Source organism: Xiphophorus maculatus, chromosome 11 (assembly GCF_002775205.1).
Source record: "Xiphophorus maculatus strain JP 163 A chromosome 11, X_maculatus-5.0-male, whole genome shotgun sequence".
Lineage (NCBI taxonomy): Eukaryota > Metazoa > Chordata > Actinopteri > Cyprinodontiformes > Poeciliidae > Xiphophorus > Xiphophorus maculatus.
The window spans coordinates 26,031,271-26,051,087 of NC_036453.1; the positions used below are offsets into that span (position 1 = coordinate 26,031,271).

At 41.0% G+C, this 19,817-nt stretch overlaps 2 protein-coding genes across 3 annotated transcripts; one reads left to right on the top strand and one right to left on the bottom strand.

Annotated features, from left to right (window-relative positions):
• Window positions 1-200: 200 nt before the first annotated feature.
• Window positions 201-2,303, top strand: LOC102223197 (neuferricin). The gene is made up of 4 exons (XM_005800790.3): window positions 201-579; window positions 699-839; window positions 1,742-1,928; window positions 2,018-2,303. Exons 1-4 carry the CDS (start codon window positions 324-326, stop codon window positions 2,190-2,192), a joined length of 759 nt encoding a protein of 252 aa, XP_005800847.1. The 5' UTR covers window positions 201-323; the 3' UTR covers window positions 2,193-2,303.
• Window positions 2,281-18,736, bottom strand: ankfy1 (ankyrin repeat and FYVE domain containing 1). Of its 2 annotated transcripts, none has more exons than XM_005800791.3 (25): window positions 18,640-18,736; window positions 16,977-17,184; window positions 16,789-16,907; window positions 15,432-15,567; window positions 15,035-15,158; window positions 13,893-14,042; window positions 13,621-13,786; window positions 13,289-13,493; window positions 13,121-13,189; window positions 12,162-12,364; window positions 11,954-12,051; window positions 11,651-11,852; window positions 11,298-11,396; window positions 11,052-11,205; window positions 10,720-10,888; window positions 8,581-8,699; window positions 8,233-8,389; window positions 7,917-8,117; window positions 7,646-7,822; window positions 7,407-7,554; window positions 5,776-5,866; window positions 5,541-5,665; window positions 5,310-5,456; window positions 5,133-5,223; window positions 2,281-4,035 (listed from the first exon to the last, which is right to left on the bottom strand). In XM_005800791.3, the coding sequence occupies exons 1-25, from the start codon at window positions 18,647-18,649 to the stop codon at window positions 3,903-3,905; spliced, it is 3,501 nt and encodes a 1,166-aa protein (XP_005800848.1). In that variant the 5' UTR covers window positions 18,650-18,736; the 3' UTR covers window positions 2,281-3,902. The 2 variants fall into 2 exon arrangements, with proteins under 2 accessions (XP_005800848.1, XP_023197719.1); XM_023341951.1 differs by lacking the exon at window positions 18,640-18,736 and adding an exon at window positions 18,076-18,395.
• Between the last annotated feature and the right edge of the window lie 1,081 nt (window positions 18,737-19,817).

Genomic DNA, 19,817 nt, shown 5'->3' on the forward strand with positions numbered 1-19,817 from the left:
ACTCTTTTCTCTCTGCCCCAGGCGCCTAACCTAGACGTAACCTTGACACATAATCCCGGCCTCTTCCACAAACACAACATTTAACATAACTTATACTAAAATTTATTGTTTTTATGCTCTTCGTATTCGTAAACTGGAGGATAACTTGGGCAGTTTGTTGCGCATGCGCCATTTTACATAAACGGTTGGAAACCTTTTGAGTTTCTTGGCTGCGCATGCGCTTTGCTGTCTGTTATTACGGAAACACCTGCTCCGTCACTGTCCATTCTAAAAGGCATGAAGTGATGTAAGTATTTGGATAACCCAGCAGGCTCCAAATAAACATGCTGAGATACGCGCTGGGCGCGTGTTTGTCTGTTTTAGTGGCAGTGCTGTTTTTCCCTCCTGACTGGTCCGTTGGTTGGGGAGGGGAATCACAGAAGGTGGCCCCGGCGCGGCTCCTGAGCAGGAGTGCCCTGTCTCTATACGACGGAGAAAAGGGCAGCAGGGGCCTTTACTTGGCCATTCTGGGCCAGGTTTTTGACGTATCCAAAGGACACAAGCATTATGGACCTGGGGGTGGTTATCACTTTATGGCAGGTGATGCGACTCTTCAAACTGAGTCCACAGTATTATTAAGCTAGAACCACTTTATTATTAAGTAGTACGATATTACGTTGTATGCTGTGTCACAACATTGAAAGCCTGTGTATTTTCAGGGAAAGATTCCTCCTTGGCTTTCATCACAGGAGACTTCACAGAAAGTGGCCTGACGGATGATGTCTCCAGTTTGTCTCCACTGGAGGTGGTGGCCCTTTATGACTGGCTGGATTTTTATCACAAAGAATACCAGCATGTTGGTAAGGATCTTTATAATTTAAGCCTCTCATTTTCTTTGTAAACATTCCTCAACATATTCCTCCTCTTCAGGTGTTTTAGAGTAATAAAATGTTTTTCCCCCCCATTACCAACCATTGCGATGGGATTCAACTGAAGATCCACTAAACACAACACTGATTTGTTATTGTGGATTTTCTAACATTTTCCTAAAAACGGTTATATGTTGGGAATCATTGTCCTACTTCAATGGAAAACTGTGGTTTATTCAGCTTAACACGTTTTGATCTCAACGGTCACCCTTAGAGACAAAATCAGCCAGAATGTGTTTCAGATGCATGGATCCAGCACCTTTCGTCCCTTTTTATTTTTCAGTACACTTTTTTACTTATTTGTAATAATCCATCCTTTTTTTGCATCCCTAGGACACAGCTAGTTGATATTTTCTGATTTACAAAGTTCAACTGCCTTCTTTGAATTGCACATTTTCTTGTTTTTCCCACTTTGAAGAAAGGTCAAGGGAAATGGGACTTTGTTTTATCATATTTAGACTTTAGGGATGTTATGGTTTACTAATTGCTAAAAAAAAAAGAAATTATTTAGTTTGACCCTTCTCCCATAAAATGACACTCAAAGATCAGATTTGTCCAATTAGGGTAATACAAAAAAACAAAAACGAAACAAATGGAAACGTTTTCCAGGAGCGGTATTAGTGTTTGAGGGCTCCGATTGCTGTATCATCCAGTCACAGCCATACCATTACCTTCAAAAGTAGTAATTAATAGCTCTTATCACAATGCCACAAAAAATTGTGATAAAACTTTTAAGTCCATATCCCCACCAGCCTGTACAGTGTACACTGCTTGACTTGAACAGATCTGACCAAGGAAATCATTTCTGTACAGTACATTGCGCTGAATTTCAGGGTTGGTAGTGGGACAGTTCTACGATGAGACTGGACAGCCCACAGAGGCCCTGCTGGAGGTTGAAGCATCACTAGCAGAGGGCCAGAAACTGAAGGCCCAATCAGAAGCCGAGAAGATTCGCTTTCCTCCTTGCAACTCCGAGTGGAGCTCTAGTCGGGGCAAAAGAGTCTGGTGCTCTACTAAAAGGTAAGGAAACACTTCAGACCCATTGTCACATAAGCATCATTATGAAATTTGAAAAATGTAATGTCCCCCCCCCTCACACTCCAATGCAGCGGTGGAGTAAAAAGAGACTGGACTGGCGTACCGCGAAAGTTCTTCTCCCCAGGTTCCGGTCATACACGGTGCGTCTGTATCAAAGATCCATCTGCAGCAGCAGATCATCCCAGCATGCAGAAATATGATGGCTGCCCTTCAGATGCCGAGTCGTGCATGGTGGGAGACGACTAAGAAAAATGAGCCCAATTTATTCACAATTACAACGAACCTTTTTTTATATATATATATGTGTATATCAAGCAGAATAAAGAGATTTTACTGCACGGTTTGTCAATGACCTTTATGTAAAGTTGTCCTCCCTTTCTCTAAAAGAATACACCAGGAAGAGACGGGCTAGATATCTGAGCATACAGATACAATACAATGTGCATAAAAGATTAAACAATGTGCATAAAAGATTAACAGAGGCAAGATTTTTTTCTTTTTTAGGGTTTGTCACAATGACAAGCACAAACTGCATTTTAAAGTACAAAACAGTTGTAGTGGTCAAAAAATATCAGACATTTATCTGTACAATTTAACAATACTTAAAGAGGCCGCTCCACTTGGCCGACCCTCTACTTAGTCCACATTCTCCCCGATGATCTGAAATGTCTCGTGTTTCTGATAAAGTGCACCTGTTAGGCTGAGAAAATTAAGAGCGTTAAACATCAAAAAGATACCAGTGATGGCAGGACAAAACAATTCAGAAGAAGGAATGTTATTTGGTGATCCATTTCAGAACATGATTCATGATATAACTGGTGTACAAAGGCTACAAATGAAACGAGAAGCGTAGGCGACATGAGAAGGATGCGTAACTGAAGATGACTGTCAACAGAATGCTGCGAGTTCATTTGATGAATTCGGTTCTCAGATTCTTGATCTTTATTACGACTGAGTTTTAGGGCAAGGCTAGGAAAAAGAAGAAGAAAAAAACGAGAATAAAGTCACAATATCGCAAGAATAAAGTTGTGATATGAGAACTTAGACACACAAAAAAGGCAGCCTTGCAGCTGCAGATGAGGAATGTTGAGCATCTTGTGAAGTTATACTTTGGCATTGGTTTTACAAATAAGGAAATACTTCATTTATTAACACATCAACATCAGATTAGCATCAGTAGCAGGCTGTGTCCCAATAATCTGATGAGTCTACTATGACCATATCCTAGTAATATTACAACTTTATTCTTGCATTACTACTACGACTGTTCTATTGTGACTAGTCCAACTTTATTCTGGTTATACGACTTTATTCTTGTAATTTTATTTTTTCTTTAGTGTCCCCTAATGCTCTGTCGTATGTTACACTCAATTTTCATTTACACTAGAGAAAAAGAAAAAAGATTCAAGTTGTGCCATTTCATCTGCCGACTTGACAGGATTTGTTGTAGTCATCTCAACATGATTAGTTTTACTCATTCGGATCAGTTACCTCACAAGAAAAATCAACTGAGGGTGAATGATAGCAGATTACAAACATGAATAATCAAAACTGTTATAAATGAATCAGTTTGTCGCACTGCATTTTTCTGCTTCGGGAGAGTCCGTTTGAATCCCGTGGATGGTAAAACAACCCAACAGAGGAAAGGTAAACCCTTCTACAAATGTTATCACCGGATTGAAGTATCACCACAACGGCCTCGACTGTAGGAGCCAATCGCCACAAACCCCACCCATCGAGGAAGAAAGAAAACTCCGTCCAAGCTGTCGCCGAGCTGTGTTCAGACACTTTTGATTCAAACCAACAAAAAGACGATGTTTCTATTTGAGATGTCTCTCTAGAAGATTAATAGTTTTCCATAGACTGGAGTAGTATAAAGACGATGGTCCTCGGTATCCGCTGCTCGTCGCGGCCCTTCCTCGTGGCATTCCTGAATAGCGGCGGCGAGTTGCGGCATTATGATACCCCACCCAGGGTCAGTACGTCAAAGCAGATGTCGCACACTCTCACCGGCTTGTTCAAGTCGAACTTGATGATTGGTATCTCCTTTATAGAGCACTTGTGGCACAGCAGGCGCCCACAATGGCGGCTGGAGTCAAAGAGGGAACAAGAGCGTGGTTAAGGAGCTGGACAGTGACGTGTTAGAGCAAGAACAATTTCTGGAAGCTCATTTGTTGTACAGTCGTAGCCAGAATTTTAGTTTTGACAAATTTTACTGCTTTGGTTTTTGAAGGCGGTAATTAGGATGGAGTATAGATTGGTAGGAAAATGTTTCAGATGGAGAGAAGCTGTTTTGCTCTGTGCATTAGCTCAGCTCCCCACCCCCACAATGGCAAGCTAGCATCAGCTAGCATCTTCTGGTTCACTGAGTGAAGCTGATATCACTCATTTTGATTGAATTAGAAAAGCATTAAGAGTTGCTTTAAAAGGGAGCACTGCTGGAAACCCTTGTGTTGCCTATCAGGTTTATCTCCATGTGCTGTCATTATCACTTAGCAACACGAGCCAAGAAAGGAGGGGCACAATTAATAAATAAATTATTAAATGTGCCATAAAATATGTCAAATCATTAAGATGCAAACTTATAATAACCAAAGAAGGCAATTAATTAATTATGCATTTGCTTCCTGGTTAATGAGGGGCAGGGCTTACACTGTTTTGTTCAACTCCACTAGTTTAGCCTGATTCTGTGATTCTGCCATGTGAGCATTTTAAGAGCACAGAGGCAGATTGCCAACATAAAAAAAAAGAAAAAAAAGTGGAATTATGCTATAGTGTAATTAGTTGTCTTAACTAGATTAAACATTAATTTAAATATTGATTTATTTGATGGTACACTTAATGAGTGATGGATTTATTCATTTTGTCCCTTTGTTCCCTCCATACTAAGAATGTAGGAGCAATTGGTAATGAACAAGGTTTTTTTTTCAACCTGATAAAATGGTGTCACAAGGGATCAAAACATTCACACAGGTTTTATAAATCTCATGCATTTTTCTATAAAAGGCCTTTGTAACATATGAAGTTATGTTATAAGTTCATACTGAACTTCAATGTAGCACATAAACTTCCAACAAACACACTTGAAAACACAGAAACAGTAGATTTTGTGCAAAACTCTGTTATTCTCCAAACTGCTGACCATGAATGACCGTAAGGTGTAGATGAAAATGGCTGCCAACTAACCAGTGATGTTTCCGTGTCGTTACACCAAACTTCGCAGTACATTCATAGCAGTTGGACCCATCACACCAAGGGGGCTCTTTGGACAGCATATCTACAAAAGCAACAATGTGGCTTGCTTACAAACATATTGGAGTATAAGAGCAGCTCTCGTTTTGAATAAAAAGCAGAAAAACCCACCTAAAAGGCGGAAGAGCAGCTGTTTGGTTGCAACTTGGTAGTTGAAAATATTAGTGCCCTGATTATTTGTGACGCCCAGTCGAGCCCCAGCCCTCACGATGGCTCGGCACAGGTTGGCGTTCCCTTTCATGTAGGCCAGAAGCAGAACTGCAATGAAGCAAACACACCAGTCAATGCGTTATTACAGTGGAGCTCTTATTTTAACTTGCATGATAAACATCAACACAGTACCAGTGTTCCCTTCGCCGTCTGGCTTGTCTAGAGGGTATTCTGGCATACACTCCAGGAATAACTCAAAGATGGCTGCCGCGTTCTCTTTACCGTAATGCCCTAGTACGTGCATTGGCGATTGACCCCTAAGTAGACAAAAAAATAATAATAAAAAAATGCATTTTTGCTTCATCGCCAACATTTTGCTACACATGGGCTCCCAGTGAAACATGGGACTAAAAGGAACTAAAAGTACCTGAGATTGAAGGCCTCAGCATCGATGTTGGACTCCGTCAGAAGGGTTCTGACGTTGTTAAGGCGGCCCTGCATCACAGCCAGATGCAGAGCTGGAAAAACAGCAGCAGAGGAAAGAAATGTTTATTAGAATCATGATTTGAAAATGAAATGAATGAACCTTAAAGCTACAGTATGTAACTTTTCCATATTTGTTAAAACTGTCTCCACGTTGTGACAGTACAATATGAGACGGATAATCTGTGAATCGATCGATTTGCTACTGCGGTCTGAAGAAATGAACCACTCCCGGTCATAAACAAGCAATCAAGAGTTAGTGGGAGAAGGCAGAGGCGCTCTTTTTTCACAGATTGTCTGACACTATGCTGTCGCAGCATCATAATTTTAACAAAATATGTAAAAAAAAAACAAAAAAAAAAAACATGTTTCATAAAAGTTACATACCGTGGCTATGAGACAGAGTACGATTAGGACGTAAACCATTAATCGACTTAATTGATTATCGAAATAATTGTCAACTAATTTAGTAATTGACTGTTAACTGAAGTATTCAGACTCAAAAAAGGCTATTTACTGAAAAACAACATATTCGGAGTAATAATTCAGCCAAAACTGTACAAAAATATATGCATTTTCTATTTAAGATTAAAAAAAAAATGTCTTTGTAAATATGCAGTTCAGATTTACTAAAGTAATCTAATTTACTAATGCAAGTAAATTAACTTATGACCCAGAAATAAACCTTTCATTAAAATGTTAAATTTAAAAACTTAAATTATTGCCATTATTATTCCGGTTAATCATCAGAATAATTAATCACCGAAATAATAAGTTGCAGTCCTACATAGGATGGCACTCACTACGGATGCTTTTCAGAACGGCTTCAGGGTTGGAACCAGCTCAAAACATTTGCCATGCAAGGATACTTGGGAATGCAAATGAGCCGGGCCCAACCTAAACTCCTCTCCTCTGGGTGCAGCTGCTCCTTTCATTTCCCTCTCTTACGGCTCAACAACAGCTACTAATGTGTTACTACTTTTAAAGAAACCTATTGGTTTGTCGGTGAAAGATCATGAATGTTTACTAGTTCCTGCAACATATCAGTTTCATGGTATAAAATAAGTCCTACATTCATTCCTCCCCGTCCCTCATTTACAATTTGCTTGGTTCTAGCAAAAAGACCTAAAATCGGGTCACTGTAAGACGGCAAGTTCAAGACCACAAGCAGGCACAAAAAGGTCAAGATTCAGAAAAATGTGAAATGTTTGCAAAATGATGTGTAAATAATAATAAAAAACTCTGTTTCCATGCAAATTATGAGCAAAGCATCAGCAATGATCTTGTCAGGCTTTTACAGCAGCAGTTCTAGTTAGACAAGTAACTCCATCATAAATCACGAAAAATTCCTCATAAGAATTTTGTTTCATCGTGCAAATTCAAATTAATAAAGTCGCCCCACAAAAATTTTCAGAATGGAAATGATCAAGCTAATTTTAAATCATCGTACTTAACTGTTTGCAACAGGTTTAGGACCAAGTGTATCAAAATGAAAAATGTTTAGATTTGAGTGAAGAAAGAGAGCCATCATCTTTGATTAGAAAATTACTACTAAAAAAAAAAAAAAATAATTACCATTGTTGCCATTTTCATCCTCAGCAGCAAAATCTATGCCGTTCTCCAACAACACAGAACAAATAGTGGCCTGGTCTTGCTGGGCAGCCAGATGTAGCGCCGTCTGCCTGTGTTTGGTCAGCTCGTTTACTTTGGCTCCGGCAAGCAGCTGGACACAAATACACAACCAAATGTTATTCATTTCACTACAACGTTAGGAATCAGACTGGGAAGAAAATAAAAAGAAAGGAGTTTTGTACCAGGTTGCGGACAATGATCTCAGAACCGGCCTGCACAGCCAGGTGGAGAGGGGTGAGTTTGGCAGCATCCTGAACTCGGGAGTTTACGTTAGCCTGAACGCTGATGAGGAACAGGACGCTTTCGATGTCCGAGTTTTGAACAGCCAAATGGAGGAAATTCCTTCCTTTGTTGTCCACCTGGACAGAAGCGAACATTTTAATACACAAAAACGTTCAAGCAGTGTGCTTTTCCATGCCGTTCTCGCGCATCTTTCCTCCCCACCCCCGCTACCTGTTCCGCAGCACCGGACTCCCTCTTTAGGATAGCCTCCGCTGCCTTGTTGTTCTTGTGCGTCATGGCGCAGGCGAACGGCGTCATACCTTGGCGATCCCGGAGGTTGAGCCGGATCTCCGGATGGGAAATAAGGAGCTGGATAATGACGTTGTGCTGGTTGCTGATAGCAGCGTGGATGGGAGCTCTGCCCTCTGAATCCTGAAAACACACAAATGCCACACATTCACAACTTTGATTTGCTTCCACACACAAAAAAAAAAAAAAAAAAAAATGAATCAGGAAAAAAAAAGAAAAACTGACAGAATGAACTCACTTGTGCATTGACATTAGCTCCAAACTCTAAAAGGCACTGCACCACATCCTCCAGACCCCAGCTGCTCGCCAGGTGGAGGGGTGATTGTCCGTCTCGGGCTTCTTCATCTCCTTCCCCATTAGGTCCGGGCCGCCTTGGGCTGTTCACGTCACAGCCGCTAGAGACACACACACACCGAAGATGTACTAAACTCCAACTGAGTTTACAATACGTCTCCTGGCCGCAGACCTAAAATGTCAACATACTTTTGATACTTCACCGTTTATTTTTGGGATTGTTTTTTTAATAAAATCTAGATAAAAGAAAAACAGCAGTAGGTTTCGTCTGCACACAGGAAAAGTAGCAAACCTGCGGATGAGAAAGCAGGCGGAGACCTCATTGTTCTCATCCACAGCTCTGTGCAGGAGGGTTTGCAGGCAGCCAGAGGGGCCCGGGCTCCAACATGTGGCATCGCACCCATGACGCACCTAGTGGGCAAAAAGGGAGTTATGTCAGAAAAAGAAAATAGTGCAAAAATGCATTCCTTGGATTTTTCTTTTCTTCTGCTATTTCTTCCCAAAAATAGTCAAAAGTTAAGTCAGACGAAGCACTAAGATGTAGACAGGGGATTTAAAAGGAAAAGTTGTTTATGGTTGCATGTTGACCATTCATTCAGGCTCCCATTTAATACATTCTTTATGGGATCCCCAGGGAGACTGCTGTTTACCACCTGTGCCTCTGTTAGCAACCAACGTTTGATCCAGACTGTTGAAATGATCTGCTGAAGATGTGAACTCTAAACATTCAGTCATTTTTTAAATAGTATATTTTCACTCAGTGTGACGTTGCTTCGGCTCCTTATTTAAAAGAAACTTGCCATGAGACTAAAATTTCAAATCGATGCAAAAAACACTTGAGACTGTTGGCTTACTCTCCAACCCTTTTTTTGAAAGCTCAGTGTTCTTTCTAAAAAGTATCAGAAAAATATATCAATTTATTTGGAGGTTGTTTTTTTTCCTTTAGAGTGAAATAATGGAAATGGTATGGGATAAGTCCATGTTTAGTTTACTTATTTACAGTGTTAAATAAAAAGAAAAAAAAAGATCTGTACTTGGCACATTTATTAGCATTAACCATAAATAGTTTCCACGTTTAGTAATTTTACAACAAAATATAAATTATTAGTGATTAACTAGAATCAGATTGCAATTGGTTTCTGTTCTAATTTTCTGCTTCAGTCTGGGACCTCTGTTAATATTTACTTGCCAAATTGGCTGTTAATTCCTTTGCTACGTAGCATGGTGGAGCAGTAGAACAAGATGCACTGTCCAGTTTGTCATTCTATGACTTCGTACCAACCATTAGCAGTTTTATAACCTTCCATGAGTTGCTTACAAAGAAAACAGCTAGCGATAGCTCATGCCATTGATCTTTATAAATTCCCTTTAAGCAGCAGAGCTTTACTCTTTACGATATGTCAATATGGTTGCTGAAGCACAACCAGCATCTGGGCTTTCATTGTACTTTCTTTTTCCCCCATTCACTCAATAAATATGAATAATTAATGTAACAACTAAAAGAACTCATGAATGAAAGGACCAGAAAAAAGTAAACGTACAAATTGCTTAATCATTTTGAGTTTCAAATTTCTTTGAAATGCAGAAAGATTTTGATTGTTTTATCTCACTGTCAAAATTGACACTTTGGCTGAAACGCATCTTTCCATCATCGCCATTCTGAATCTAGATTTTTAGATTCTAGATTTATTTTTTTAAATCTCAATTTCTTCAAAGTTTTCTTTGCTTTTTCTTCTTACAGATCTGTGTTGAATATTGTTTTGTAAAATGTGTCATAGCATATCAGCCTCTTCTAACAGTCTGCCTCTAGAGAAAAATATCTTAAAACGTCTGTCTTTTGGGGTGCTATGGTGGCGCAGGGGCAAAGCATGACAACTGAGGCCATAATCCTCGTGGTGGTGGTCGCAGGTTTGATTCCCGGCCAGGTGACATTTGCCACATGTCTTTTCCCTCTCCCATTACCCTCTTTTCTGTCTAACTACTTTCAAATAAAGGCCACTAGAGCCAACAAAACATTAAAAAAAAAAAACTGTCGTTTTAACTAAAGAGAGTCAAACAGATTCTCCTCCAAAAGTATTTGCCATTGAATATCGTTTTAAACTTCCAGTAGCAGTGAATCTAAACCATGTCCAAACAAGTAGTTATCTTTAAGAATTCACTTTTTTCATCTTAAAATGTAAATAATAAAAGCTCACTGTAGTAAGGCTTGAATAAACACTTTTTGTATTTCTTATGCCACAAAAAAGCGAAATCAGAATCAGCCAAAAATGCATCGAAGCAAAATTACAAAAACTCTGATAACATCTTAACAAAACATGTAATTTAGCAATAACCTGCAAATTGTTGTACATTCTCTTTAGCACAACTCCTTGGTTGTTCAACTGAACCTACTGTCAACATACACAATTTCTTTTTTTCCCTCCCCTCTTACCAGCGTGGACGCGATATCTTCCAGGCCATTCTCGAGGGCCAGCCATAACGGAGGATCCCCCTTTTCATTTGTAACAGACATATCAGCTCCTCTTGTGCAAATGGCATCCACCACTAGTGGCAGCTGGTTACCGATGGCCAGCTGTAGCGCCGTTTGTCCCTCCTGTGTCCTGGAAGTAGAGGCGACCCAGCATGAATCGCATGAACACAAGCACAACGACTACCTGGAGCTAAATTGCCCTTCGTCGTATTTACTATCAAAATCACCATCGGTTTTAATCCGAGTCGATGAAGAAAAACAACTGCTGGAATACTTGTAAGATTTATTGCTACCTAACGTTGATGTCAGCCTGATGTTCCAGAAGAAAGAGGGCGCTCTTGCTGTCCTGTCTTTGGATAGCCATGTGAAGCAGGGTTTGTCCGTTGGACATAGTGTCATTGATAGAAGCCCCGGAGCCCAGCAGCTGGGCCGCAATAGTGTGCATACCTGGCAGGAAGTGGTTGAACTCCGTAAATAAAAATAAAAAACAAGAAAGGTTTAGATGATGCAGATAAATGCATCCATTTAGTGAAGTGTACCTGTCCAGAGGGCCAAACCCAGGACTGTCTGGTCCATGGAGTCTTTGAGACTGAAGTCTGGAATGATCTGCAAGTTGTTGGTGGCATGAAGTGCGTTGGCTGAGAGGCAAGACAGGAAGAAAAGCGGTCAAATATCAGGACGTTCAAAACGTCGAAGAGCCATAAATATTCAAGAAAGTTATACATTATTCCTCACATTTGCCAAAGCTCATGGTTTAGCCAAGTGATATATTTTCTGAGCTATTAGTTACACAAGTTAAAAAATGTGTCATGAAGAGGAAAAAACACACCAGCCAAACTATGAAAAAAAAAACTGCGACATACTGTAAGCCGGTCTTGAAAGCTTTGCTTACCTTTTTGTTCCAAGATGACAGAAACGACATCTGGGTGGTTGTGAGCTATGGCCATGTGGAGCGGCGTCTGCAGAGCCACGCCGTTGGTTTCCTCAGGCAGGGACTTCTGGGTCTGCAGGTTGGGGTTGGCGCCCTGCTGGAGCAGTTCGGCGGTCAGGCTGGCCAGGCCGCAGCGACACGCCGTATGAAGCGGGCTCTCGCCCTGTAGGCGGGAACGCATTCATATATTCGCCGTCATGTTATGATCCATTAGAAAAAGAACAAGGAAAAAACACACATTGGACGTCACCAGAAAATGCGTACCCATTTATTCACGTGGTTGACTTTTGCCCCGTGAGTCGCCAGGAAAAGCGCCGCCGCCTCGTTGCCTGCCCGAGCTGCTCTCTGCAAGAGGCAGTTTCCTGTAAGGAAGGCAACACATAAGATACATTTGGAGATCGCTTTATCCTTCACGGTGACAAAAGCAGCAGTCGGCAACATTGGCGAACAAACAAAAAGCCCCGAACCGCACCTGTGGAGGCGTCTGGTGCGTCGGGATTGCTTCCTCTCTTGATGAGCTGAGAGGCAAAGCCGTTCTCGTCGAACGATGTCCCGTTCACGACCGGGGCGTCGTCCTCGAACGGGTTCACAGAGAGATCTGAGGACATGGTGATGTGCTGCAGAGCCAGCCACAGAGCTGTGCTGCCTTCATGGTCCTTCAGCTCCAGGTCGAGTCTAAACCAGAATTACACACAGCCCAATTGAAGTCTGTCACATCTTGTCACAAATCTTAACATACTTTACAGAGATGTTAATTGGCAGCCCAAGCAGTGATTTCCCCCCTCCCCCTTTTTTTTGTACAATACACTCATGCGCACCCCCACACACGTTTCCAGGCCGTTGCATGCGCTGCACTTCCACAATAACAGGAAGACCACCAGATACCAGAATATGGGCTACTTAACAGAACAATGCGTCTCCATGCCGACAGCCTGAAAGTGCTGCATTCTAAAGAGATGTTTTCTCAAATTTACCGAGCTCATCTTGTGAATTTTGCTACATCTACAACACAATACTCAGAGAGGCATGGGATGTAGAATATTCCCAAATTGCATTTTGATTCTTGAGATAATTTTTTTTAGCCAAAGAATTCAGTGGAAGGGTTGATTCTTTGTAAAACTGAGGGACAAACATTGTTACTTCCCCCACTGGGAGAACAACAACAATGGACTCTTTTAAAGGGCCTTTTACTAACACAAAAAACTATACTAAATAACTACATACTACAAAAACTAAAATCTAAAAAGTGAGGGGCATTAAATACTTTTACCATGCTAATCCTAGATGCACCCCTGCAAAATGTGAATGAGTTCAAAGAGTATGAACACTTTTTGCAGGAGACGGTTCGAATTAGCTAGTTACATTACACCAGAGACATGTGAAATGATCATAATGAGCACTGCTGTGATTTCTGATCAGAGTGGGACTCACTGTTTGCACTGTAGCAGCTGATTGAACACAGCCTCGTTCCCCGACGCCACGGCTTCATGCAGCGGAGTTCTAAAACGCAACACGGGTAAAGAAGCGGCGTCACACTTTGCACTGCAGTTAAAGTTTACAACGCAGTAAAGCTCCCGGAGCCGGCATCATGTGACCCACCTGCCTTTGCTGTTCTGCATGTTGGGGTTAGCGCCAGCTTTGAGCAGAGCTTCTGCGATTTGGGCCATGCTGCTCATCACCTCAGCCATGTGTTTCTTGGGGCTGAAGGAGCAGACCAGATGGAGAGGGGTTTCCACTGCCCCCACTGTGGCTGCATTCACCTGAGCCGCGTGGCGGATCAGGAAGATGGAAGCAAATTCGTCCCCTAGTCAGGGAAAAAAAAGAAATGAAAATTCCTGATTGAAAATGAGGTTTCTTTTTTTCCTCAGAAATTATTTTAAAGTCTAGTTGTACACCAGTGGTAGGTTGCAGACCGGATGAGGCCGACTAACCTCTCTGGATGGCCTTATGAAGGAGGCTCCAGCCGCTCTGATCCACCATGTCCACGTCAGCTTTGTTGTTAACCAGAGTCGTGGCGATCCCCTCCAGCTTTCTGGAGAGCGCCAGGTCCAGAGCGAGGTCCCCGTTGTTGTCCAGTTCATTCAGTTTCCCCGGTAACTGCAAGCAGGTAGAAAACTCATCAACTTCTCTGCAGTGGAACAAACTTTTTATTGCAACTTTGCAGTACTCGATCGATAAAGACGTAGGGAGAACGGAGTCCAACCTGCGAATCCATCTCTATAAGATACAGAAACACCACATCTTCCCGCTCGACTTTGATGGCTTTGTGGAGAGGGTACTCCGTTTTCGATTTGATCATCTTGTACAAAAGTTGGGCACTCATGGTACTGAAATCTTCTTTCCGCAGATCATCCTGATGATAAAGCAACAGACGTGCAACGGTCACAACATAGACGATGAATACGATGATGGGAACAGGAAAAAAAAAAAAAGAAGAGATTATTCTGCACAGAATAGACTTTTTAATGTCTTGTCTTAGATTGGATCGGTCAGATTCTCTGCAGCATAAAAATAGAGGACAGTAAAACAAATCTGAGCTAAATGGGGAGTTTTTATTTATTCCACAGGGGGGTAAACATAAAAACCCCATAGAGAAACATCAAAGTCAAGACGTTAGAAGAAGAAGTGCAGATTTTGTTTTAGCAAAGTTTTTGGTCAGAAAGGTCACTAACTATAACCACCATGTCAATAAGTTGGCATGTGCAGATGTGATCTGGCGGGCAGGTCAGTCAGCCTTCTCTTATGGCAGAGGAACAGGGAGAAGCGGCTGATTATCAGACCTTTGAGGAGGTAGATGTGATCAGTAGACTGATTGCACAAAACAAAAGAAATCTGAGCTGATTCATTGGTGCACCTCTAACAATAAAGTCCTTGCGATGGCTCCCTGTAGCTCAGAGAATAGACTTTAAAATACCGTCGTTAGTTTACAAATTAAAATACATTAAAGATCTGTTATTGTCATATCGACCTTCCAGACCACTCGGGTCTTGTGGTTCTGCTCTGCATCCCCAGAACCAAACAAAAGCTTTCGGCTTCTATGCAGCACAAATCTGGAACAAATGTGAAGAAAACAGCAAAACGGTCGAAACACTGACTTCATTTAAGCCAAGAATTTTAAAAAATCCATCCGTTTAGAGATGCTTTTGAACTACAGAAAATGAAACAAAGTGTGTTTGAAGAGTTTAAAATATGACCTGAAACAGACTACAGTACTTTGCTGCTTTCCTAAGAATTATTATTATTTTTTTGGTTTGTGGGAGACTCAAAGGAGGAAATGTAGCAAAAGGCTGCAAATGACAGTTGCATTTCCTCAAAGGAAAGCCACAGAAACTTGAAGCTACTCACCCAGTGGCTGGCTATGATCTCGCCACAGTAGTTCATCAGGGTGCTGGCGTTCAGCTCCTCAGCTGTTTGGTAGAAGCGAATGCAGTTCCTCACGTTTACAGATGACATCACACCTTTTTCACACCTGTTCCAACAGATGGCCAAAGTTTTCTACGACTGTGTAAACCATAAAAACAACATCACATAACATTTGGATTTTTTTTTTAATTGATCTTATTAATTTTACGTTTCCATTAGCGGAAAGCTACAATCATCAAAATTACAAGAAAACACTTCAAATATTTCACTCTATATGTAATGAATGTATTAAATCTATGAATTCTGCTTTCTGAAATGAGTAGGGATTTTTTTTATTTTTTAAATTGAGATGCGCCTGTGAATGACAGGTTGCTCCTACCGCTCTCTGAGCAGGTGAAGCTGGAACCGGTTGGCCAGCTTCATCAGGTCAATCAGAAAAGCGTCATCCTCACTGAGCTCCAACTCGTCTGTGTACACCCAGCGCAGCATCGCCATGGCTACCTCAGCTTTGCAGTCTGAGAAGCATTTAAATGACAAACAGACTGAGGTGAAACCTTTGGTTAGAAAGTAAATACTAGCTTTAATTGGGATGCATCTGTTGCTCTACATAGTTATCTATTCACAGTAGGAATGGGAGATTATGACTTAAACGTAAAACATGAGATTTTTTCAAATCAATCTGATTTTAATCAAATTCTTTTTCGCTTTCTTTTCTAAAAACGAAAATATAAATGAGAGAAAAAAAAACTGACTTATTTCAATAATCCCTCCTGCGAGTCGTGTTAGGGCCAGACTATGAGAATTTTTGCTTAATTACAAGAATACAGTCATAATAAGAGCAGAATAAAGATGCAATTTTATCTGAACAAAATATTTAAGTTAGAAGAAACATAATTTTAATGAGAGAAAAAAAAAAGAAAAGCTTTTTGTTATCGAGGTCTGACATGACCACCTCAGTCCGTCTGGTTCTGTCTTTGAAATAAACTCAGTCATTTCCACGATCGTTTCAAAGTCCTGATGTTGATAATAATTTGGTGCTCATATGTTAAAAGATGAAGCATTTCCTCATCTGCAAAACCAAAGGATAACTTCACAAAATGACCAACTTTCCTCATTTTATTTTTTGTTGTTTTTCGTGTAAAACGTCTCATACAATTACGACTTCATTCTGGTAATACTGACCCTTTATTCTTGTATTATTTTGACAATATGATTTTATTCTCTTGATTAAAAAAATTAAACAACAATAGCCTGGACCCTAATGTTCTGCTGTAGAGTTGAGAGTACAAATAAATAGAAGCTGTACGTAAAACACACTTGTCAAACAACATGGCTGTCCTGGATGTGCTGACATCACTCTAAAATATGGAAATCCAAGAAGCACATTAGTGGAAAAAAATAATCCAGATTTCTCAAAAATTACATCTTCAAAATTCAAAGTTTGATTAATTGATAAAAAAAAAGATTTATTACCCAGTCCTAACTCACAGGTATGGAAAAAAATTAAAAATAGAGGAAATCTGAATCTGTTGTTGATTTTGACAATACATACAATACTTCCCCCAAATAAATATTTTGTTATTCATTAACAAATAAGTGTTCTGACTGACAGAGAGCTCCTTAGAATTTAATAGCTCACAACTTAAAAAAAAAAAAAAATGCCCCAAAACAAAAACGGTCATATCTGATAAGAGGATCATGACTTCTACTCCACCAACACAATCAGTGCTGCTCACCAGTAAGGTCCAGTTCAGCGGTGGATGCCAGGTTGGCCAGACTCCAGACATCGGTGCGAGCGGCCAGCACAAACTTATGGGCACAGTATTGATTGCCCGCGACTTTCACTTTCAGATCACTGCAAAAAAACAGCATATTCATCAAGCTGACCCAGACTTATCCCGGTCGTTCCGAGTGCGATCCTCACCTGTAGTGTTCCTGTTGGTAGAGGTTGGCCACAAATTCCAGCAGGCGGCTGATGAAGGTGTCTGCACCCGATTGGCTGGGAGAGGCCTGGCTGGAGGTCTGCGCGGTGAGCACGGCGCAGCGCCTCTCGGTGTCGGCCAGCTTCTGCTGCATCTTCACGTACTCCTGCCTCAGCAAGGCCAGGTGCTTCTGCAGCTTCCCCACCTCCTCTGCGCGGGCAGAAACAAATCCATACACAGGGTCAAGTACGGAGGGTTTACAAAGGTCTGCAGCAAACACGGGTTTAAAGTTGACTGCGTGAGGCAACCGGAACCTAAGAGTAAAGAGGAAGACCTGCGGACATCAAAACCAGGGCCGCAACTAACGACTATTTTAGGACCTGATTTAATCGATTATTCGAGGAAGCAGAATAATTGGGTCAAAGAACAGAGGCATGTCGCACTTTTTAAGATTTCTCTTTCTTTTTTTTTTATTAGTAAAAAGCTTTGAAAACCACCTGGGATTTATTCATCTAAATAATTGTTTACCAATTTCTCCCGGTCTACTAAACCGAATGGCAAAAGAAAAAAACTTTTTAACTGGGATGTGACCAAAGACTTCTCCCCAAGTCTTCAAATCAAATTCCCATCAGCACAGCCACACCTTCCTCCTCTCTCAAGTGAATGTTACAAAAGCCAAGAGTCTGCAGAGTTCCTCTGAGGCCCATTTCCTTCCTTTAAGCCAGTAAAAGTTTTAGTGAAGCAAGACTGCTGAGGCAGCAGGTTACTGTGTAGTCCATCGTAAACCGTCACTGGCAGAGCCACTGGTCATGGGGGAAGAAAAAAAAAAAAAAAAAAGCACCTGATTGTTTGGACTCATCTGGCAGTGGACGATGGCGAAGCACACAGAAAACATAACACAGATGATAATAATAGTAAAAGCACACAAATTTAATAAACTAAATCAAGGGTTTGCCATTCTGAGATGTGGTTCTTTGTCAATGCGATACCGCTAGGAAATTCTTAAAAAGCTGAGCAGCTTTAACAGCACTGGTAAACCTGGTGTGTTTGTAAGCAGATTTCCCTTGAACTCTAGGCTTAAAATAGGAGGTGCCCTCGGACCTTTCACCTGTACCCAGGGGGAGCTGATCAGGTGTGACTCTCCTTCTGTACTGGCAGGTTCACAGTCCTGTTTGCCCCGTACCGATCTGTAAAAGCTGAGAGCAGACAGCTAGAGGAGCGGCAAAGGCTGCTAAATCAAACTAGACTGGCAGTTTGCAGCGAAGCATGACGTTGGCATTTAATCAGTAGTTAATAGCAACATCACACGCTCATTTTACGCATTAACAGTCGCTTTATAATGGTCAGCTTGTTGGCATTGGTATTCATTTCTTACTCGTCTGCGTCTACCGCAGGGGCAATTTATTTTGCCCACTTCACCCAACTCGTATAACAAAAATTCGGCTAGCAGCAACACCAACGGACGCTAACGACGCCAAGATTTTGCCCCCTCGCGTGATGAGTGTGACAAGAACAGTATCGCGGTACTTCATGAAAAGCAACCCCTGACAATGCATGGCCTATTAAACTGTCAAGGTGTTGAGTAACACTATTTGAAAGGTATGTCAATGAAAATACAGTAAAGGGCGTGTATAAAATAGTTAAGAGAAAAAAGAAATCTCTCACCTTCCGCCATGTTGCTCTGCGTTAGCTCCGCGGACTGATGGTGTCTATCGCGATATGATGAAGCGGCTCACAGTGGGCGGTGGTGGTGCGTTTAAGTGCTTCACAAAAGCTCGTTAGCAGATGGAAAGGTGGTCACATGATACTTTTAGGAACATGTGCGTCGGTCAAGATGGTGAAATAGCTAAAAAAAAATGGATCACTTTTCCAACTCTAGACTGTCTCGGGCCACAAGCAGAATTTGATTTGAGGCTCACTCACCTACAGCAGCACCAATAATACAGTTTTAAAATGGCAGAAGCTTGATTGTGATGCACTTAATATCGGCATATCTACTAGCAAGCCGTCACTTGAATTGAATGTATCACACATGTAAATCATTTCACATTCTTTAAAAATAAAACAGACAATTGCGTTCATAAGCATGGCTTAGTTGGCTTAGGCCTTGCTAACGGTAAAACAGAAACAATGTTTACTTATAATATGGTGGTTTCAACTAAACATTTAAAGGCAGAAGTAATGTACTGTCTTAAAGACAAAATAACATTGCTAAATACCGTGAATTTTGTACATATGGATATGTGGATTTAAAAAAAATCAAAATAAGTCCCAGATGTTTTTCAGATAAATGCAGCTGTAGGGCAGTCGGTTGAAATAATGGGAAACTTTAAAATCCTTTAAGGTTATTCACTAGAGAGTAAGGCAAATCATGCTGGATGTTCCCAGACTGCATGGTGACAGTCTGGGAATGATGGCACATTGAAACCATCTGTGATTTTATTGGGATGCATGAGAGGTAAAATAAAGGACAGGTGTCAAACCCATACAGGAAATACAGAGCGGGACACTGAAATTTTAACCACTGTCCTCATTCCATTCAGCCAAAGCAGGTTTGATGATGATGATGAAGGCATTTGTCTGCTAAACAAGTCACATCAAAGTTTTTTTTGTTGTTTTTTTTCAAAAGAAGGTTTCTGAAACCCCTACACTCCTGTCACTAACTGATATGGGAGGTTGGGGAAATTATTGATGCACAATGATGGTTTTCATTAGCAAAAGGTGCAAGATGTAGAAACCGTGATCTTCTGGCTTTCATGACTCCAGGATTTGTTCTACTACTTGATCTGAAAAGATTTAAACAATTCCAACATTAACTCTTCTAGGGTGATTTACACAGAACG